This window comes from Panthera leo, chromosome C1 (assembly GCF_018350215.1).
Source record: "Panthera leo isolate Ple1 chromosome C1, P.leo_Ple1_pat1.1, whole genome shotgun sequence".
In the NCBI taxonomy this organism is placed as follows: Eukaryota; Metazoa; Chordata; class Mammalia; order Carnivora; family Felidae; genus Panthera; species Panthera leo.
Window position 1 is genome coordinate 172,870,407 of NC_056686.1, and position 23,884 is coordinate 172,894,290.

Genomic DNA, 23,884 nt, shown 5'->3' on the forward strand with positions numbered 1-23,884 from the left:
ACAAAGGAGAGGATTGTTAGGGAGAAGGAAGAAGTTGGGAGGGGTTGTTGTGAATGAAAGTCGGTTGGTGGTTTCTTGTTATCTGAATTGCTGAACTGGTGGATTTCTTGTAGAAGATTCAATGTGTACATTTGCCTGTTTGGGTGTAATTGGTGATTCTTCCCTGTCCACGAGTCTGCAACTGACAATTCTAACTGTAATTGACAGTTGGGTAGAATAGCTCCCCTTCTCACCTCACTTTAGTGAGGTTTCCCTTGATTTTCACAGTGTGCGGAGCACTGAAAACTCCTTGACTTGCAGCGTCACAGATTAAAAGGTTAGAAGAAACAATTCAATTTGGGCCTTTATTTCTTGATGGAGAAACTGATTTCAAAGAAGGTATGAGGACCTACCTAAGGTTAGTGGCAGAGCTTGGATCCAACCTGTAGCCTCTGAAAGTGAGTCAAAAGCTCTTTTCCTACTCCAACGCCACGTAGTAGGGAATGAAGAATAATTGATTTTTTTTTTTTTTTTTTTTTTTGTAGTTTAGAGCCAACCCTAAAGTCTAGAGATTAGGGGAATTCAAAGCCAGATAACATTCTGTCTTCTTTAAGTCTAGGAATTAACAAACATTTTCATGTAGCTAGTGGAAATAAGACTGCAGAATGTATTTGTGTATTTTTTTTTCTTATTTTGTTTAGATATTCCAGACTTCAGCCATTGAAGTACCAATGGTGTGATTTTTCACACATTTGCATATCTACTCTATGATGTACTTTTTTAAAAAAAGGTATTTAAGTTTTAAGAGCATATACATTCCTGCCATAAACAAAACAAAATAGAATCATTTGCCATAGATTGAAGGTAACCTTAGAATGAATATAAAACAATGTTACTAACTTTTCAGTAGATAGTATTGTCTGCTAAATATCCCTACTCCAAGGCCTGCCCTTCTTTGTTAAAAAGGAAGATCAGCAAATGTGAGTGGGGATGTTAATACACGTTAGCACCAATCTGAGATTTCATTTTTGTTATAATCAGAAAAACTAAAAGAAAATTGAAAAGGGAAGAAAATTATTACTGTGATTCACTTCTTTAACACTTCTAGTAACCTCTTTAACCACTGGTTCAGTTTGGAGAAAACTACTACAGTTAATGCATTTACTACCATAAATATTTAAAGTCCTTTAGGATCCTGTTATTTCCTGCAAGAACTGAAAGAGGTGGTATAGCATAGCTGAAGGCTTGGACATACGCATGGTAGCTAAACTATACTTGGGGTTTCACCAATAACTTGATTTTTTTGGATTCACGTCGTGGGTACACTACAAATTATCTGTGTGACTGTGGGGAAAGTCATCATTGTCTAAGCTTCAGTTCCTTCTCCCCTCCTTCCTTCCTTCTTTCCCTTCTTCCCTCCTTCCTTCCTTCTATTTATTGCCTCCACCTCCCCCCCCATGAGCCTCTTTTTTTTCTTCCTCCAAGTCCTAATTTAAATTCCAGATAGTTAACATACAGTGCAATATTAATTTCAGGTGTGGAATTTAGTGATTCATCACTCACATACAGCACCAGTGCTCATCCTTAATATCCATCACCTGTTTAACCCATCCCCCTGCCCATCTTCCCTCCTGGAACCATCAGTTTGTTCTCTATAGTTAAGAGTCTGTTTCTTGGTTTTCTTCTCTTTTGTTTTTCTTTTCTATGTTCATTTGTTTTGTTTCTTAAATTACACATATGAGTGAAATCATATGGTATTTGTCTTTCTCTGACTAACTTACTTCGCTTAGTATCATACGCTCTAACTCCATCCATGTTGCTGCAAATGACAAGATTCCATTCCTTCTGATGACTAATCTGTGTATGTGTGTGTGTGTGTGTGTGTGTGTATGCCAATCTTTTTGTTGTTGTTGTTAATGTTTATTTATTTTTGAGACAGAGAGAGACACAGCATGAGCAGGGAAGGGGCAGAGACACAGAATGTGAAGCAGGCTCCAGGCTCTGAGCTGTCAGCACAGAGCCCGACACGGGGCTCGAACTCACGAACTGTGAGATCATGACCTGAGCCGAAGTCGGACGCTTAACCGACTGAGCCACCCAGGCACCCCTATGCCAATCTTCTTAATCCATTTGTCAGTTGATGAATATTTGGGCTCTTTCCATAATTTGGCTATTGTTGATAATGCTGCTATGAACATCGGGGTGTATGTATCCCTACGAATCAGTATTTTTGTATCCTTTGGGTAAACACCTAGGAGTGCAATTTTGCTGGATCATAGGGTAGTTCCAATTTTTAACTTTTTTTAAAAAAAAGTTTGTGTATTTATTTTTGGAGAGACAGAGAGAGTCAGAGAGAGAGGGAGACAGAGAATCCAAAGCAGGCTCCGTGCCATCAGTGCAGAGCTGGACTTGGGGCCTGAATTCACAAACCGTGAGATCCTGACCTGAGATGAAACCAAGAGTCAGCCCCTCAACTGACTGAGCCACCCAGGTGCTCCTGATTTGTATCTCTTTGATGTTCAGTTATGTTGAGTATTTTTTCATGTGTCTGTTAGCCATCTGGGTGTCTTTTGCCCATTTTTAACTGGATCATTTTGGGTTTTGGGTGTTGAGTTCTGTTAGTTCTTCATGTATTTTGGATAAATATACTAACCCTTTATCAGACATGTCATTTGCAAATATCACCTTTTAGTTTTGTTGATTGTTTTCTTCTCTAATAAAGAATAGTTCATTTTTATTTTTCTTTCCCTTGCCTCAGAAGACATATCTAGTAAGAAGTTGCTGTGGCCAGTGTCAAAGAGGTTACTGCCTGCGTTCTCCTTCAGGATTTTAATGGTTTCCTGTCTCACATTTAGGTCTTTCATCCATTTTGAGTTTGTTTTTGTGTATGGTATAAGAAAGTGGTCCAGTTTCACTCTTTTGCATGTTGCTGTCCAGTTTTCCCAATACCATTTGTTGAAAAGACTGTCTTTTCTCCACTGATATTCTTTCCTGTTTTGTCAGAGATTATTTGGCCATATAGTTTGGATTCATTTCTGGGTTTTTTCTTCTGTTGCCTTGATCTGTGTCTGTTTTTGTGCCTTACTGTCTTGATCACTACAGCTTTGTAATAGAACTTGAAGTCTAGAATTGTGATGCCTCCCACTTTGCTTTTCTTTTTCAAGATGCTTTGGCTATTCAGGGTCTTTTGTGGTTCCATATCTATTTATGTATTTAAAGTAGGCTCCACGCCCAGCCAGGGACTTGAATTCACAACCCTGAGATCAAGAGTCACGTGCTCTACTAACTGAGCCAGTCAGGCAGCCCTTCAGTTTTTTCATCTTTAAAATCACAGTAACTGGGGCACCTGCGGCTCAGTTGGTTAAGTGTCTGACTTTGGCTCAGGTCATGATCTCACGGTTCATGAGTTCAAGCCCCGAGTTGTCTGCACTGACAGCACAGTGCCCACTTTGGATCCTCTGTCCCCCTCTCTCTCTGCCCCTCCTCTACTGACACGTGTGCTCTCTCTCTCTCCTTCCCTCCACCCTCAAAAATAAATAAACATAAAAAAATTTAAAAAAATTCAGAGTAGCCATAGTAATTGGTGTTGTTACAAAGATTTAAAGGTCTAATACATATCAAAACACATAATGCTTCATAAATATTAGCTTAGTTACTGTTTTATTTTATTGTACACTGCTATACTGTGGGCTAAGTTTTAAGCCTCTCATGACAGGAAGAGTAAACTACCATTATTTAGAACAAACACATTTCTAGGTGACTACTTTGTATGCAGGATGGATCAGGTTAACTTCCTCCTCCAGAAGTGGGAAACTTCTGTTGCCTAAGTGCTACTTTCCACTCTGCTCTCCCCTGGGCAAAAGTTCTCTGAAAGGGCACACCAAGGAGAGAAGCCACAGTTAAATGTTTGCAGAACAATTTGCCATCCACCCCCTAATGGTCTTGTTGTGCCTCTTCTGAGCCAACTGTTCATGTTGGCAGCCTTTCAACCTGCTGCTGGGGCCACCCAGGGTCCGGGGCATGTGTGAGCTTCTTAGGGTTGTTTCCCAGGGTATGGTAACTCCTGGAGCTGGTGAGGGAAGTTGGTGAGTGAAAAGTCTAGTCATCGATTCTAGAATGTTTGGACACAAGGTAGGGAATTGAGCAAGGAAGTGATGGAGGCTAGGCACGAGCATGAGAAGAGAATGCATGATGAATGACACGGACAAAAACAAAACAAAGCAAAAAACAAGATAAAGTTTAAAAAGAAGAAAATAAATCTGTAAGATAACACACGAGTGCAAAGTACAGGAAACCCAGAAAGCATTCTTTGAGCTAAACAATACTACAGAAAAGATTGTGATTTAAGGGGAGATGGCACTAAAATGGATGACACTAAAGTGACAAAACTAGAAGAAAAAGGAGGAACGTATTTGGCTAAGAGGGCTTTTGTCGAGCTTTTCCACAGCTAACTTTATGTTAGCACTTGTTTTGTGTGAACATGGGTTATAAACATGCTATATTTTTACCAGTAGCTTTGGAGACACACTTTTATTTTTGTTGACATATCTTTATGTGAAAAACAATAAGACCTTAAAGATTTGAATGTCTTCCATAAGTCACATTCCTTGACTCTAGCCAAGCTTCACAAAGAGTAACAGATGATACATTCCAGGGTTTTCCAAGCCAGACTCACTCTGAGGTGGTGGCTTGGTTTCTATTAGAAACGTTAAGAGAAATAAATTATTTGAGACTCACGGGAAAATGTGTGTTACAGACATAAAGTTTCCAAATTTGGACAATATTTAGTTATCTAACGGTTAAAATAATAAAATCTATTGCTGTCCTCAATTACTTAGAAAGTATAACTGGAAGTGGACACATTGAAAAGACAGTGGTGGCAATTCTCCCCATTTCAATCTCTCAAGATTGCAGTTCATGTGGAATGACTGCCCTGCCAATTTTTTTGAAAGGCTTTGCTTCCCAGCCAAGTGATAGCAAACATTAACCAGCACAAAGTGGATTCCTCAAAGACAGCAGTTCTCCACATTAATTGTACACTGGAAGCAACTGAGGAGCTTTTTACAGTGCTGACACCCGGCTCCCCCCTCTAGCAATTTGGATTTAATTTGGATGGGTTGCAGTTTGGGCATCAAGAGTCTTCAGAGCTCCCCAGGTGATTCTAATATGCAACCAAGATTGAGAAACACTAACCTTGTTACTGAAAAGGGTGGTCCACGGTCCAGCAGCATCGCTATCATCCGGGAGCTTGTTAGAAAAGCATAATCTCGGGCCCCACCCCAGGGTGCTTATTAGAGTGTCAGTTTTGCCGAGAACCCAATGCATCACATGTGTACAATTAAAGTCTGGGAATCACTGCTCTACAGAATTCTTGTCTTTGATGAGTTTGTCTTTCTCTGATGTTGGACTGTAATTACATGATTAATAAAAGATGAAAGAAAAAATAGCTCAACTTTTGTTCTCTGAAATTCAGGAAACAGACTTCCACCTCTGTGACATTCCACAGAGTAATAAATGGTGGATGATATGAAGTAAGATCCTTATATTCAGGGGTACCAGATAGAATATAGGATGCCTAGTTAAATGGGAATTTCAGATAAGCGGCGATTGTTTTTTTAAGTAAAAGAGTGTCAGAAATATTGCATGGAGCATATGTATGCTAAAAATAGTTCATTGTTTGTCTGAAATCCAAATTTAACCAGGCATCCTGTACTTTTATTTGTGAAATCTAGTAACCCTGGTTATATTCCCAGGAGTGTCTCTTTGCTCTCTAGGCTGTCCCAGTAAAAAAGAGGAAATGATACCATAAATGGCCAAGTGGCTGTCCCCTAATCTGTCTAGACTGATTGACTGTAAAGTTTCTCATCCGGCACAGACAGCCAGGCCTCTGTGACTTTCCTAAACCAGGCTGGTGACTCACCCAACTGGGAGAGTAATGGGAAATTTACTTGCTGACTCAGGAAGACATAAACCTTGGTAAACTTTTCCTTCAGTCTAAACCAAAAGAAAGAAAATTCCAAAGCAAATGTTAGATATAATACAATATATAAAATGCTATAACCTTAGGCTGCAGGCAAACACAAGGGCTTATAATCACATGTTTTCTATTAGTCGACTAAAAGATGTTTTCACGGTTTGTTCCACATTGCACGCAGAGGCATTTTTCTTAAGAATTACTGCTATTTAAGTTCTTCAGAGGCCACTTTCCAAAAATACATTTTAGATCCATTTTCTCAATACTGCATGTAGTTTGCAATAAAGTAGTACATTTTTTAGCAGAGATGTGGGTGCAGATTGGACGGCCACCCTCCCTTTGTCACTGACTCACAGCAGGCTTTGCAACAACAAGCAATCTGATCTCTCAGTCCTTTCTCCTAGAATGTTTGTTTAATCTTAAACTTTCTACCTCGCTTCTCAGGCTGGCTTCAATCCTTTACTCTGTCCTACAGTTTCACCATTTTATCAAAATCACTAAAGCATAAAGCTATGGTAAAAGAGGAAAACAAATTTACATTAGCCAATTCTGAACTTTTTTAACTTGGAAAATTTTATCAGAAAAATCTGGGGGTGCCTGGGTGGTTCAGTTGATTAAGTGTCCGATTTTGGTTCAGATCATGATCCCATGGTTTGTGAGTTCCAGCCCCACTTTGGGCTCTGTGCTGACGTGTGGAGTCTGCTTGGGATTCTGTGTCCTTCTCTCTCTTCTCCTCCCCTGCTCACACTCGCTCTCTTTCTTAAAAATAAATTTAAAAACTTAAAAAAGAGAGAAAAATCTGAGTAAAATAGTTGCGAAAAATTTTCAATTTTGTATATTAATGACTTTCCTTAAATAATTCCATAGTTGCTTTTGAGTAGGTTGAAAATGGAAGTGTAGATAGATACCAACTCTTTTTCTGAGCTTCTACATCTTGTCTGCTGAGGTCAGGCCCTTTTATTTAAAAAATCATGATACTGGCAATCCTGTTTTCAGGACCTGAAAATAAATTAGCTTGTTTCTAGCAAATACAGGCAGAAACTTCCATTTAAAAGCAAAGCCCACAAGGGACGCTTGGCTGGCTTAGTTGGTAGAACATGCAGCTCTTGGTCTTGGGGTCATGAGTTCAAGCCCCACGTTGGGCATGAAAAAATAAAAGCCCACAAATCCCATATTCCAGGAGATTCATAACCACTTCAATCCCTGCAGACATGATGATGAAGTCTAAAAGTATTAAGTACCTAATATATACTTAGAAATGCTCTATGGTGTGTTGGGGAATACAGCCACAAAGGCTTTGCCACTGACTATCCAGAAATGCAGTCTATTTCACATACTTTGGACCTGGTCTGTCCTTGTAACTTGCTATTGATCAATAGAATGTGGCAGAAATGACGTTGTGCCAGGAAAGCCTAGGCCTCAGGAGAACTTGCAGCTTCCACCTTTGTGGAACATTGCCTTGAGAATGCCATGTAAGGAAGCTGCTCTTAGTTTCAGGGGTCAAATGGAAGGTGAGAAGTCACAGAAAGGAGAACTGAGGCACCCCACTGAGAGCTGACAGCCAGCGCTAATGGTCAAATATGTGAGTGAGACCACTTGGGACCTTCCATTCCAGCTGTGCGTCCACCAGAGTGGTGCTGCCTGAGTGAGACCAGGAGAAACGGCTAGTCAACCCACATAGAATCATGAGAAATAATCGCTTTAAGTCACTCGATTTAGGGGTGGGGGGAGGACTGTTATTTAGCAATAGGTAACTAAAACTCCCCAGAGGAAATTGTTTGTTTGTTTGTTTGTTTGTTTGTTTGTTTTAGAAAAGCAGGTCTGGGGCACCTGGGTGGCTCAATCAGTTTAGGATCTGACTCTTAGTTTCAGCTCAGGTCATGATCTTGCTGTTCATGAGTTTGAGCCCCCCCATCGGGCTCTGTGCTGGCAGCACTGAGCCTTCTTGGGATCCTGTCTCTCTCTCTCTCTCTCTCTCCGTCTCTCTCGCTCTCTCCCTCTCTCTCTGCCCCTTCCCCACTTGTGCTCTCTCTCTCTCTCTCTCTCTCTCAAAATAAATAAACTTAAAAAATTATTTAAAAAAATAAATAAAGCAGATCCCAGGTCCCTATTCCTCCTCTTCCTCTAATATGGGTTCACTGGGGAGGGGGTTGAATGAAGTAACAGTAACCGTCCTCCTGGGGAAACAAAGATTTAGAAACATGATATGGCTAGAGTCTTGAAGTAAGAGGTCAGGTATAAGAAATGTGGCAGAGTTGAGGCAGAAGCAGAAAAAGAGTGTGTGGATTGTCTTGAACATCATGAAAGGAGGAGAAGGGCCAACAGGGAAGGCAGATTCCCCGGGAAGGTTTAGCTGAGTGGAGAGCAATATGAACTGCAGGTGAATATCCTGAAGTCATGATAGAAAGATTAAGGGGAATCTGCTAGAAAGAAATGACTCGGGCTTTTACTCATGTGTCCACCTTGCTCCTATCCCCGTGCTGGGGCGTCATAACTAATCCAGTTTGAGAATGTAACACCGTGGCTCTTGGCTGTGCTGTGTGGTGATACTTACTTGAAGTGTCTGGGTCCTGCTTTTGTCTGTTTTATTTATGTGAATTCTGCTAATATGCCATTGGAAGAAAAGGTTCCATTCATTGCCAAGAGACATTTGAACGAGAGGGAGTTAAAGCATGAAGGAAGTGTTACTTAAGAGAAAGATAAAGTGGTATTTTAGAAGCAGAGATGGCCGCTTCCCAGTGGCAGATGACAAGTTAAACTTAGTCTTCTCGTGGTTCCTGTTTGCTCTCAGGAGGAGATGAGAACCCAGAAAACTCTCAATAGTTGCCTCTCCCCAAGTAGTTTGGGGAGGTCAATTCTCTTTGCCACAGTGAAAGTGAAATAACTTATAAAAACCCTGATTTCTCGTGTAGTAGTATAACTTCTACCCAGAAACCTTCCTTTTCAGGAGCTGTTTGTGGAAGTTTAGTTGCTGAAATAGAGTAAGAAAAAAAACCATCGGTATGCACAGATAGTTGGCATTGAAGAATCTCTGACACTCCCCCAATTATGATTTTTTCCCCTTCTCTGGGGAAAAAGGTGGAAATAATTCCCTGTTAGGGGAATCATTCAAATGTATGTGTGTTTTTGCCTAGAATATAAACTGTACATAATGCAATAAGGGAAAAGTTACAATATTTACAGAATTATGGTGAGAATCTTTTCATTTATAAATTATGATAACTTACCACTGAACACATCTATATTTGTCAGGATTACTTAGGATTATATTAGAGTATAAAATTAACTCAAAAATCTAAGTGGCTTAGGGCAACAAAAGCTTGTATTTCACTCAATTGCATGTGAGACACATTTAGTAAAAATATATGATGCAAACATCAGGTTTTTAAAATTCTTTCTATATACCATGACAGCATGAGTAGAAAATAACACAAATTATACTTTCTACCCAATAAAATTCCTATAAAAATAATAGCTTTTTCTGTCAACCCTAAAATAAATTGTCTCTAAATATGGTAGCAACCAAAGTATGGTTAAACCAAGGAACAATTTTCAAACCATTATAGCCACAAAACCAGAGTTAACTGAGGAAATGACTTATTAGATTTGACATAGTTTTCACAATATTTAAAGATAAATTTATCATTCAGAAAAAGTTCTAAGCCAACATAGCATTTCAACCACAAAAATATTATGCTAATGATCAAATAGTTTTCACACTTAGTTTAAAATTAATAAAACCAGATTTACATAATAGTAAGAAGGATGCTGGGGATATTTAAATGTTTTATAATGGAGACAACTGGTTTATACTGAAATTAGAAATTTTGGGCACATATGGGGCATTTTTTGTCCTCCATAACTACTAAGATTTATATAAGAAAAAGTCCTTGAGGACAAGGCATGTTACTTATCAATTCACAGTGGGCATATATTATGTTTGTATGTCTGGCTTCATCTTTACTCCATCCTGAATTGTTAAGAGCATCCTATTTACTACAGTAATGTGCCACAGGAGTGATCACCTGACTGAGGTATGACCAATCAAAATATCTCACTCCTCTGAACATAGTAATTGGTTCAACGGTAAGCAATTATTATAAATAGAGCCAGTAAGAATCATTGCCTGGAATTGATATATTGATTTGAGAGGAAGACAGATTTTTCAGCTAGGATGGAATTGCCAAACTATGACAAATAACCTGAGATTGTAGATAACTATCTTCCCTGTTCAACTGAGGAATCTGAAGCAGTAGGAGAGGGTGAGACTAAACCAGAGAAGGAAACAGAGCTGGAAAAGACAGGAAAATGAGGATGAGGGTGGGAACTATATTCCTTGGGTATTGGGCTGTGTTTGAAGCCAGAAGCAGCCCGAGTTTCCTGGTTATGTGAAACCAGGAAATTCTCTTTTTAGTTACGCTAATGTGAGTTGGGTTATTGTCATTTGCTTTTGAAAGAGTCCTAACAAACGCTCCATTCTTGAAAGCCCTGTAGGATCTGCCACAGTGCCATGGTATCTTACCCGTAGTACTGACTCAGTAAGTGTTTTCACTTAGTGAAAGTATACATGGACCTATCTTATGCATTGTTGAAAGGTGTTATAGGTGACACGGCATAGTTTTGTCAAAATAATTATTATTGCCCACTTGCTTCTGTAAGTCAACTCTAAGAAAAAAAATAATTCATTTTCATGATTTGTTTTTCAAGTATCTGTCATGCCATTTTCTAGTGCTCATGAAATATTTCCTATTGAAGACAATATTGTAAGTAGGTTGTAAGATTCTCAGACATGTTTACGAAATCTTATGTAATCCATATTGGTTGTGGCTATACTAAAATAGAAACATAAATAAATGCCTGTTCTGCCTTCCAGTCTCCATAACACTTTATTAATTTTATAACAAGCCTTCTCTGAAACTACTTTAGAGTAATATGTAGTTATATAGCATATATAGTTATATGAAAAACAGACAATTTTATTTCAAAATTTGGAACCAGAATGTTTTTTAGGGTAAGAAGATACATTTTACTTAGTTTTTTATTTGAAAAATGGAGTCTGACAATGTAAGTCCCATGGTTTTGAGGGCTAAACAAAGAGAAGCCTGAATTGCTCAGGTTATAAAAGTTAGAGAGATTTAGACACAGTCTCAGCCCAGAGAGGAGAAATGGGGGCTTGAGAGTGAGGATAAGAGACAAGAGTGTCTGCTGGAGGTGGATGCGACGCGATGGGCAGTTAGGAGTCTGAGAAGGAGTCACAAGCAGGGGAGGTTCCCACAGAGGGAATGGGGAGGGCTTTATTTATTTATTTTATTTATTTATTTATTTTTTAACGTTTATTTATTTTTGAGACAGAGAGAGACAGAGCATGAATAGGGGAGGGGCAGAGAGAGAGGGAGACACAGAATCCGAAACAGGCTCCAGGCTCTGAACTGTCAGCACAGAGCCCGACGTGGGGCTTGAACTCACGGACTGTGAGATCACGACCTGAGCCGAAGTTGGACGCTTAACCGACTGAGCCACCCAGGCGCCCCTGGGGAGGGCTTTAAAGAGCAGGTCAATTGGAGCACCTGGGTGGCTCAGCTAAGCATCTGACTCTTGGTTTTGCTCAGGTCATGATCCCACGGTTTGTGAGACCAAGCCCTAAGTCAAGCTCTGTGTTGACGGCATGGAGTCTGCTTTGGATTCTGTCTCTCCCTCTCTCTGCCTCTCTCCCACTCATTCTCTCTCTCTCTCTCTGTCTCTCTCAAAATAAACAAACAAACTTAAAAAAAAAAAAAAGAATAGGTCTAATATTCACCTGCAACATACCGTATCCACCACTGCCCTCAGACTTTCTGCAGAATTCTGTTACATGTGACTACCTTGCATTTAGGTTGCTTTGTAGATTCTATGTAAAAGGGACCATGTTCCATGTTGGGTTGAGCTAGGGTACGTGCAGTGTTGAGTGAACAGACCAGGTGCAGAAATGAGGTGCAAGTGAGATGGAGAGCTCCATGTAGGCTGAAGCCCCTTTGAGAATCCTGAGAATCATCAGGAAGGTTGCTGGCAGGAGTGGGAATTCCAACCCACCAGAAGCACATCTCAGATGTGCAACTAAATCATATTATTTACTTTAAAAGCAACTGGAATCTGACTCAGAACCCTTAGTGCTCCTGCAGGAGCCCATCAATTGCTATGGCTTTGCTCTACCCAAGCAGAGAGATCTCTGGTGAACCTGAAAGTTCCAGTATTTGGGTATGGTCTTCACAGCCTGCTACCTAGTTATCACAGTTGAAGATGAGAAATCTGTCCCAGAGAGGAAGGGCTAATGAAGGCAGGAAGAGGGAAAATCAGAAAGGTTAGAAATGTTAACGCCAGAACAGATTTTGATTTTTTACTGTGCTTGACACATTGTGGTTCTGTGATGACTAAATTAATGAGTGATTTAATTATAGGTATTAGAAACAGGGAAAATGTGCAGAATAGAGAACATGGGAAAATAAAGTTTAACCACTCATTTTTGTAGCTGTGGTAATGTAATATGAAGTTGGGAAAGACTGTAGAATCCCAGCAAATCTCATTCTTTCATCTCTGTATGAATACCATCTAGCCACTAGCCACACATGGCAATTAAAATTAAGTAGAATTTGAAATTTAATTTCTGAGTCACACTAGCCACATTTCAAGTGCTCCATAGCCACATGTGGCTGATACAAGTATTTGAGACAGTATAGATACAGAATATTTCCATTGTTGCAGAAAGTTCTATTTGACAACATGGATCTATCATATCTCTATCAAATCATCTCTATCATTCAGCCTTAGTTTAAATTCCTTTTTTAAAAAAGTTTATTTATTTTGAGAGAGGGGTGGGGGAGACAGAGAATCCCAAGCAGGCTCCCCACTCTCAGCGCAGAGCCCAACATGGGGCTTGAACTCATGAACTGTGAGATCATGACATGAGCCAAAATCAAGAGTTGGACTCTTAACTGACTGAGCTTCCCAGGAGCCCCAGTTTAAATTACTTTTTTTTTTAAGGTTTATTTTTGAGACAGAGTGAGACAGAGCATGAATGGGGGAGGGTCAAAGAGAGAGGGAGACACAGAATCCAAAGAAGGCTCCAGGCTCCGAGCTGTCAGCAAACAGCCTGACGCGGGGCTCGAACTCACAGACCGTGAGATCATGACCTGAGCCGAAGTCAGAAGCTCAACCGACTGAGCCACCCAGGTGCCCCTAAATTACTTTTAATAAATGTCATTCACCATTATGTTTTGGGTCAGACATAATTGTTAGATGGTTCTTGAAGTTTTCTTCTATATCCTTATCCTAGATTTTTTAGATGTATGAAACGATTTATTCTCTATAGGAAGCACATTATTACAATAACTGTTTAAAAATATTGTTAATGATAAGTGTATTCTAAACTGAAATAGATTAACTAATTTGAAATAATTAGAGTAAAAAAGTTAACTTGGTTTCTTAAAGGATCTCACTTATGCCTAAAGAGTAGCATTAGTGTAAACATCCCATAATGTAATTATCTTTTTAAAACTCAAAAGAAAAAGAAAACTAACTGTAGAAATACCTTTAAGCTTCACAAAAATGCTGAACATGAACCAAGCCTTTTATTTAATTATTTTATGTTCCTATGAGCTAGACCTAATGCAATTATGTGATTAAGAGCTCTGTATCTAACACCTTTATGAATGTAATCATTTTCTATTAAATCCAAATATTTAACATTTCATGAAAATCCCCTGGCACATTTCCATAATGACTGAAAGGTGGAAATCCTTAATTAGTGTTCAAGCTTTTAGAGGAAGTAAGAGTGGAGAGTTTAGAAAACCCCCCAAATGAATCATTTAAAAGGAACAAAATTGATGAAGGCACCAGCTGATCTAAAAGAGTATGGCTCATAAGAACTTAACTCATATTTGTTTCTTTAACACCAACAACTGAAACAGCTTCCATAGAGCAAATTAAACTCTATTAGACACTAAAAAGTGAACTGATTCTGCTTTCTGTAAATAAGAACTTTATATCATTAAGAAAACTGTCATACAATGCTTCTGTTCTAGCTACTTGAAAAAGTAGGAAGAGTGGTCAATATATCTAGAATAATTTCTATTAAAATAGGGTAGAAATATAAATGTTTGGTACTAAAAATTTAAAACTATTGTTTGAGGAATTAAGGTGGGTATATCAGTTAGGATTAGGGTAGTCAAGGTGTAACTGAAAATTCTAGCAATAGCTGATTAAACAAAGAGGTATATTTTCTTCTGATAGAATATAATCTGCATGTTTATTATCCAAGACCAGAATGATAGGTCCATGGTTTTCAGAAACCCAGACTTTCTGCTCTGTAATTCTTAGACCATGCCCTCTTTTGCCAAGTATACTTCTTTATGTTCTCACAGAGGCTGCTTCAGCTCTAACCATCACATCTGTGTCCCAGGCATCAGCTGTAGAGACATTGCTGAGGAAAAAGGGCTCCTGATAGTTAAACTAGCCCTCTTCTAAGAGGCTGGTAGCTCTACCTGACAATGTCTACCAACACCTTCTCGTCATCTGTAAGGGAGCTGGGAAATGCAGGGGTTTTTGTTTTTGTTTTCCATCTAGACATATTATTGCCACCACACAATATAAGGATTTTATTACCAAACAAGAAGGGGACAATGAATATTGGGTAGGTAGCTAGCAGTCTCTGTGAGAGCAGATGGATTATCCTTTCCTTGTACTTTTATTTCCAGTGTTGGACTAGTCACGTTGTATACACTTACTTATATAGGAGACAGAGTAGTGCAACAATAAAAAGCAGGGTGTAATTAGAGTGATCCTATGCCCCAGTTTCCCCTAGATGGTTCCTGCATATACTGTTGTATCAGTATAATTATTATCCACATCCCTGTTACTCGCTACAGTGCCCCAATTGGACGATAAATTATATGGTCACTTTAGCTATATAGACTGTGTGTAAAAATCTCTAACACTTTCTAGCTCTGTGACCCTAATGAAAAATGACATAACTTCTCTAAACTCATTGTGTTAGTTATCTGTTACTCAATAACAAATTATCCCCAGAATGTATTGGCTCAAAGCAACAAATATTTATTATGTCACAGTTTCAGTGCATTAGTAGTTAAAGGGCAGCTTAAAGGGATGGTTTCTAGCTCAGACTCTCTCTTGAGTTTAAATGTTGGCAAGAGTTGCAATCATCTGAAGGCCAGAGTGGGAAGAAGAATCCACTTTGAAGAATCCACTCACTCAGGTGGCTGTTAGAAGGAGACCTCAGGTTTTTGTCATTTGGGCCTCTCCCTGGGCACCTTGTATGTTCTTACCAGATGGCATCTGGCTTCCCATGTGATAGAGCAAAAGGAAGCCCTGTGGCTTTTATGTCCTCGTCAACAAAATTGCACAGTCACTTCTTCTATTCATTAAAAGTCATTCATGAAATCCAGTCCAAGCTCAAGAGGTGAGGGATTTAGCTCCACATCTTGAAGGGAGAATACTTTAAACATTTTCTTAAAAGTAGGCTTCATACATAACATGGGGTTTGAACTCATGATCCTGAGATCAAGAGTCACATGCTCTACCAACTGAACCAGCCAGGCACCCCCCCAAAGGGGACGTATCTTAACAGTACCACACTTATTGTTCTCATCTGTAAAATGGGTTAAAATTACCCACATGCAGTAATTGTATTTTATGAAGAGGCATAATCCATATACAGCATTTTAATAGAGCACTTGGTAATAGTAAAATATGTCCCTTAATAAATGTAAATGAGCACTATTTACTTACGTATTTGTCTAATTAAACTTTAAGCTCCTGGCAGGGATCATATCTGATTTGTCTTGGTAATTCAAGCTCTAATTGCAGTGTTGGGCATATAAAGGACACTTAATAATAAATATCCAATGAATAAATGAATGAGTAACATATTCTTTAATAAGACCAGTTTAGGAGGAGTGAGTGGAAAGAAAAACAATTCAATAGTCATGTGAATAAATTTATGTTTTATTTGTGTTAAAAGTAGGTTTACATAGCTCTTTTTATATGATAGAGCATGAAAAAGTGAATACATATGTAATGTACACTAAGTTATATAACTTCAATACCATCCACTGGTATATAATACTATAAGGTATTATATAGTAGCACAGTATAATAGTATTATATAGCTACAATAATATCACCTTCTTATGTTCTTGATATTAAAATTTCTCCGAAAAATTGTGTTCTGTAGACATGTCTAGCTATGTATTTTTGAAATATGGAGTTTATTTTTATTGACTAAAAAAATTTCAATAATAATATAGATGGCATATTACTAAACAATAGTAGGATTAAAGCATGTATCTAAGGGAAAGATTTCAAGAACTATACACATATAATATACATACATGTACAATATAAAAATGGTGTGTTTTGTCATTAATGACACATTTTCTTCAGGGAAAAAATAAATATATGTAAAACATTGCAGATTATAGTTCTTAAAGATCTTCTGATTATGACTTTATGTTTATCATAATCTGAAGGAAAAAGGAATTAGAAGTTTGGGTTATAGTCTCCAGTTACAGCAAGGCTACATTTATACAAAATGATTAGTAGGAGGAAAGTATTAGCAATCATTTATCAAGTGCCAGGGACATTTTAAATTATACCGTGCTTCCTTTTATGACTCATGATATAAATAAAACATAGTGTTCTTTTGAAATTCCATTTTTTTCAATGGATTATTTTTAAAAATGTGTTTGCTAATTCTGTACATACCACAAACACTTTGCTTTCTTTACCTAAGCCTCTAATTTGACTTTTCAGTGATAGAACAGTAATTTGGACAGCATTACCCTCTTTCAAACATGGATTTTTTTTTTTTGTATGATAAGTGCTGTACTGAGAAATGCGGTCTATGTCTTGGCACACATCAACACTCCAAGCCTTTAAAACAAATTAAATCCTCTTAAGTAGTTGCAGTGTAAGAGGATGCTGTAATTTTTAATTACTTTAAATAAAATAATATACACGATTTCCCTTTTACATTTTTACAACATGTTGGTTATTTGAAGGGAAATTCTGAAAACTACCAGACATGTCCTTGAAGTAACGGATACCTAGGGGCACCTGGCTGGCTCAGTTGGAAGAACATGCAACTCTTGATCGCAGGGTTGTGAGTTCAAGCCCCACGTCGGGTGTAGAGCTTAACTTAAATAAATAACTTAAAACAAAAAAATGCCTATCTTGAGAGCAGAGTGGTTTTTCACAATGAGATGCAGAGAACTCCAGGAATGCACAGGACATTTCTTGCCATTTGTGATTAATTTTTATCTCCTTCATTCCCAAAACCTAATCCCAAATTACAACCAGGAATGAAAAACAGCTACAAAACTTAGAAACACTATTCTAGATAAAGTGAGTAGTTTGATCCTATTTCTTTGCTAGTTATAAAATGAATTTACTAGATATTCTTGGGCTTTTCTACTTCTTGAAAAATATATATTCATTCATTCATTTATGTAAGAATGTTTTTTGAGTTACTGACTTCATGTGTTCAATTTATAAAAGTAACAATTGCTTTTTTATTCATACATTCATCCATTTATCCTTCAGCAAATACTTCTTAGTTTCTTGATATTCAGTAAGAACTGTGCTGGGCACTGAACATTTAATTATGAGTAAGAGCAACATGTTCACTACAGTTTTGTCAGTTATGACTCAATAAAGCTGGGGGCCTCGAGATCAACATGTTTGCTTCTCTCATGAGTTTATTTATTTAGAGAGACACAGTGACAGAGTGAGCTGGGGTGGGGCAGAGAGAGAAGGAGAGAGAAGGAGAGAGAAATAATCCCAAGCAGCTCCGTGCTGCCAGCGCAGAGCCTGATGATGCTCAAACTGAGAAAACTGTGAGATCATGACCGGAGCCCAAACCAAGAGTCGGACACTTAACTGACTAAGCCACCCAAGCACCCCATTCTTCAATAAGTTATTAGTGATTTTTTGAAATATAAATTCAGCACTGTATTCAATGCTATGGGAGAATATATAAATTAGAAAACATAGCTCCTATTTATAAGGAACTGATAATTTCACTAGGAAAAAAATCCTGAGATGCCTGGGAATACCAAGAATTAATATTAAATAAAATTTTATTCAAATACTGTCAAAAACTCCAGGAAATAAATACAACAATTAAATGTTGAGTTGTGAGTGGATTAGACTTGGAAACACAAGTCATTTTAAAGAGAAGGGAGAAACTGAAACTATGTAACATTTTCTGGAAAAGAGGAGTCTTGAACTGAATGCTAAAGTTTGGGTGGAATTGGGGTGGGAGACCAGGTGAAAGAAGATATTACATATTGAAAAAAAAATGAAGAAAGAAAGAAGAAGGAAAGAAAGAAAGAAAGAAAGAAAGAAAGAAAGAAAGGAAGGAAGGAAAGAAAGAGAGAGAAAGAAAGAGAGAAAGAGAGAAAGAGAGAAAGAGAGAAAGAAAGAAAAGAAAGAAAGCGAACCTCAGGAACAGAGGAAGTGGTGAGCACAGCAGATTTGCAGACGTGAGGAGACCACACAGACACTTTTACCTGCCCACTGTGCTCTCTGCTCCCTTGAGGCACAGAATTCCAAGTGCTTGTTTTTTCTATTCATGGCTATTAAAGTTACTCTGTGTTGTGATTTCTAATTTGGTCTTTGAATCTCAGTTTTCTAGGATATCTTCTATCATGGGTTATCCAAACCCTGAAAGACTGTTTAAAAAAGGACTCATGGCAATAGGACCACAAGGAAGGTGCTCAATAATCGTACATCTCCAGGAGGAAATATGGCTCGATATTTAAAATCTAAGTTTGACTTAATGGAAGCAATATGTTTTATATATAATTTCTTAATCCACTCACTTTCTCTTCACCCTTGAAGTTATGTAGTGATATCATTATTAAGTTTCAATATTTACATGTATACATGTCATGTTCTTAGGATTTTTATACAAAAGTAATCAATATGGTTATTTCCGTTTGGACCATTAAGTCCATTGGTATTAAAGAGAAAAGATGAACATTTAAAAACCAGGTGAAATGAGTAAACTGAAAGCGTTTTGGAGAGAAAAGAGATATTTAGATGGTGAAATATTATCTATGCATCAAGCTAGAGAAGAAAAGACAGTATATATTTTCTTTGGCTTATCAACATATTCAGTCCTCAGGGGAAAAATCGAAAGGAACTACCTTCATAGCAAATATTTCAATTTAACAGTAATGTATATAAGTTAAACCCGTTTAAAGACAAAAACAAAAACAAGTCAGGAGAGTTGCATATTTGTTTTTGAAACTTCGAAAGACTAGTTACCTTGTCTTGTTCTTTTAACAAGGGAACTAAGATATTTCCACATTTTCCCCAGCATTTATCTGAACCTTAAGTTTGTAACTAACTTTTCCTATTATATGGAAGGAGTGTCTGATCTAAAGGCAACAAATGATTGAGTTCCTGCTGTTATGAAAATTTTACGATGAGGGTTAGACGTATAGATGAGGACAAGACACATTTCCCCTTTTCATTTTCAGTGTTCGTGGATACGAGCCAGTTTATCCTCAGTAGGCATCTTTATTCTGCCTAGTGTAGGGGGAAAGTATTTGAGCAAGACCAGATGGGTTCATTTCATGGGTGTTATGAACAACCATCCTAGTTAGCCTGGGGAGGTCACTGAAGCCTCAGGTTCTCAGGAATGGGGAAGGCCTTGGAGATCATTACTAGCTCCCTTCCTTACCCACAGGGATATGTGACCTTGGAAAAATTATTCAATCTCCTAGAGAATCAGTTTCTTCACCTTTAAATTTGGGCTACTAATAGAATCTATCTGATAGGATTTTATGATTACTAAATGACTTAATACACATCAAAATGCTCCACACAGAGTCTAGCACATAATGAGTAAGCTTAATAAAATTGTTAGTTATTAGTAAGTCTCTGGGGAGTAGAATTAATTCCATTGTTGAGCTCAGTGGTGAGCACAAAGGATACAAAAACAAGAAGGCATGGTTCTTTATAGAAGGCTTCATGGAGGATGTAAATGATGCCTGATACACATTTTGAAAGAAGGGTAGGAAATAGCTAGATAGAGGACCTTGTGTATGTTTGCATGTGGCAGAAGGAAGAAGACTGGGGGAAGTGGTCGAAGAGAAAGGCTAGTGTTTTCTAGGAAGACAGAGCCCTGTGAACCAAGATGTCATTCTGTAGAAACTGTAAGTAATTAATTTAATATGGCTAAAGCCACTTTGGGAGGTGGGGCGTGGCAAGAATGTGGTGATGAATAAGATCATGCAGGGGATGTGTAGAACAAGAAGTGCAGTGAACCAAGGCAGAGACTTGAATAATCCTAACATTGTAGGGGTAGATTAGGAAGCAAACCTAAAAAGGAGGTAAGTTTTCTACTTTTGTTGCCTTCCCAGCCACCCAAGGAGCACCGGGTGCTGGCTTGGCATCTTTTCATATCTTTTCAGATAGGAAAAGACAGCACTGGGGTTGGGAATGGGGATGAAGCCTGAGAGGCCAAGTAAATCTCCCTCGTTAATACTTGGGAGAGGAGAGGCAGGAGAGAGTCAGACAAAAAAAGCAACAGCAACATTGTAGGGTTGAGTTTAGTGGATTAAAGTCTCTAGAGAAATGGAGAGTAGAAGAAGGGGGTTGCAGAAGGGCTTCCATGAGTTATGAACTGAATCCACCTTGATATTGAGAGATAAAAATTTGAAATTTTTTAAAAATTATTTTGGAGTAACTGGACTGTGCTTTTGTGTGTGCAGAGACAAAGCCAAGTGGAGTTCTAGTTTGATTGTGGTTATTGAAGGAATTGTTGGATAGGTACTAGAACTAAGAGAGTATAATAATACAAATTTCATGTCATACAAATTTACTATTACCACTGTACTAAACTAACAGTAGTAAAAGTATTGATGGCAACAGGTACTGTTCAATTCTAGAAGTAGGTGTTATCATCCTTCCCATTTTATAGATAAGAAAATCGAGGCACAGAATGGTTGAAGTAATATGACCAGGGTCATTAACTAGTACTGGGTGAACTGAGCAATTGAACTCAGGCATTTGAATTTATAGAAACCAATGGAATCAAGATTCTAATTAAAGGACAGCCTTGGCAGAGGATAAAATTCAAAGTCAAAATTCCTTTTACTACCTAATATTTTATTTCCTCTGTAAGAAAGTGATTGTACTTAATGTAGATATATTATTATCCAGCTCTTTGAAGTGGGGAAATTGTTAGGATGTGAAGAGTAGCGTCATTGGACTGGGTGAGAGGCACAGCTTTTCTTCCATAGAATAAAATATGCTTCTCCCTCTCCCATGGACACAATGCCTTGGTACACTGTGGATTCCGAATAAGTGCTGGCTGAATTGATACGTACTATAATAAACTCCCTGAATTTGCAAGGTGTTGGGTAGGTGACTGCTCAAGCATGATAACTCTGTTACAAAGATGCCTGCATTTATTATTCAAGAGTGCCTTAAGATACTGGGTTAGTTTGGTTCACGGTCTCCTAACAGAAATGGGGACCTGAGTTCACTCAATTTCGGTGGGCACATACGTGTTGCCATTGCTTTGTATTCTTCCTTTTCCTGGTGTTCTTCCCTCCTCTGGCCTACTGGATCTCTGTCCTGGATCAGAAGTTGGGGAGTGGGAAGGCTTACTGATTTCAGCTAGAGTTTAAATCTCCATATAATCTTCTGCTATTCCTGGCTGGACAGATTTCCAAAGGGATTGGTTATCAGGCTTTTAAGGAATAAAAGACCCTTCGAGTTTTTGCCTCTTCAGTGCATCTGGAACAGAGTGAGGGGAAAGATAACATTTGTATTTCTACGTATTTGTCCAGGATCACCTGCCTCACGAGGTAATTTCCTTCAGACAAGTGCTGGGCCATGGTGTGTGAAAGATGGCCAAGGTTTGGGGACATATCTTGGAGTCAAATTTAAGAATCAAAATATATAATGCAACTAAGTACTAAAAATTCAAATTAGACATTTTATTTCCACTTAAATACATGCTCCTTCACAAGATTAATTAAAAGCTAGGAGATTAGTGTGCATTGTGATTCAGTTTTAATACCTACTTTGGGAAAACAATCCAAAATTACTGTTCCAGTACTTGTAGGTTTTTAAGGTCTATGCAGTGCATTTATACTCTCAGTCTTGTTCACCAAATTCCTTCACACATGATACACAATATAGGAAAGTCCCCTCTCTGGACAAAGTTTACTCATCATTTCATCTCCAACATTTTAACGATTTCTCACTATCTGCCTGGCCAGGTGGTAAGACTACAGAATATAAAGAAAGAGGTCAAGGTTCCAGTTCTCAAGTAAGTCCGGGGAACTGTCAGGAGCCTGGAGGCCGTGGAAACCCTAACAGCAACAGGTTCACAGAGGCCTTACTTCAATGGTGTATATTCCTTCTTCCAACTCTAAAATTCTATTTCTACTCACGCGTCCTAAATCAATGCGTTAGTTATTCGCAATCACCCAACTTCAGCTAATAAACTAGGAATAAGGTTTCTACTAGTCTGACTTGATTTGAAACGATTACTGCCAATTCTTTGCCCTGCCAATCCTTCAAGTTCAGCTTTAACACGACTCCTGGAAGGGGCTGTGCTAGCATTCTGAAAGTTTATAATTAAGTTCAGTGTGTGTGTGGGATAGAGTGGGGGAGGAAAACGACCATTAATTACAGAGTTTCGTTTGTGAGAGCCTGCCAGGGTTTTAGGAGTAGAAACCGAGAGGCGGATAAAGCTGTCCTCATTTTTAAACAAAAGTAGCACAGGAGTTCCTGGCGGGACCCGGGAGCGTGGGGTGCCCCTGGACGCGGGCGGGTTGGGACCCTTGGCCATCCCTACGTGCACCACTGTCCCCCTGGAGCTGGGTCCGAGGCCCTCGTCCAACAGCGCTGCCGCGGCCCGGGGCTCTGAGGGACTGGGGCTTCGGCATTGGCACCTCGCTCTCGGGACGGGAGGCGACCGCGCGCACGGAAGTGCACCCGGCTCTCTCCAGTCGGAGGACGGCTCTCCTCCTCCTTCACTTCCTCCAGCGCCGCTGCCAGGCCTCCCGGGCCGGCTCCTCCCCCTTCTCTACCTCCTTCCACCGCCCGCGGCAGCACTCAGGCGGGGGGTGCGGCGCTCACCCGCGCAGTCCCGAGCGGGAGCCCAGGCGCGGGGCGGCCGAGCGGGAGGGAGGTCGGGGGCCGCCGGCGCCGCTGTCCCCGCCCCGCGCGCCCTGCGCCCCACTTCCCGGGCGGCCGCTCGGTGGTTCAGCCCTCCCGCCTCCCCGGGCGCTGTCGGGGACTCGCCGCGAAGCGAGCGGCCGGCCAGTTTCGGCGCGCGCAGGCGGCGGCGGGCCGCGGGCACCGTGCGCTCCGGGAGGGGTGGCCGCGGCTCCGGCCTCGGCGCCCCGCGCGCGCTCCGGCGATGGCTTCTCCGCCGCGGCGGCGGCTGCGCCTTCGCCCGCGCCGCCTCCTGCTCCTTCTTCCCGGATTCCTGCTGCCTCTTTGCGGCGCCTTCAACCTCGACGTGGACAGTCCTGCCGAGTACTCCGGCCCCGAAGGAAGTTACTTCGGCTTCGCGGTGGATTTCTTCGTGCCCAGCGCGTCTTCGTAAGTGGCCGCACTTGGAAGGGGAGTCAGCCCCCTCCCCCACCGCGCGCGCCCACCCTGCGTTCCCCGGGGGAGACTGTCCGTCCCCCCACCCCCACCGGGGGTTTAGGTTCTGGGCGGATGGACGGTCTGGGGAGGCGAACCCCCGCGGCACCCACCGCCTCCTCTCAGTGCCCCCCTCGCCTCTCCCCGGACGGACAGCTTTGAAGCAGACGTGCGCTTCAAATTCGGGGCAAGTGGGAAAGCAACAAAGGCTGGTCCCGCCGGACTCCGCGCCGCCCCTGCTAGCGTCTCGGGCTAGGTCAGGCT

General features: G+C 40.0%; 1 protein-coding gene across 2 annotated transcripts in view; it reads left to right on the plus strand.

Annotated features, from left to right (window-relative positions):
• The first annotated feature begins 227 nt into the window (after window positions 1-227).
• The window catches only part of ITGAV (integrin subunit alpha V), a 116,116-nt gene continuing 92,459 nt past the window's right edge, over window positions 228-23,884 (plus strand). Inside the window, exon 1 of one of the 2 annotated variants that reach the window (XM_042949391.1) lies at window positions 228-397. In XM_042949391.1, coding sequence (XP_042805325.1) covers window positions 381-397 — 17 coding nt within the window. In that variant the 5' untranslated portion in view covers window positions 228-380. Of the gene's footprint in view, window positions 398-23,375; window positions 23,576-23,884 lie in introns of those variants that run through there. The other variant, XM_042949392.1, reaches the window with a different exon arrangement.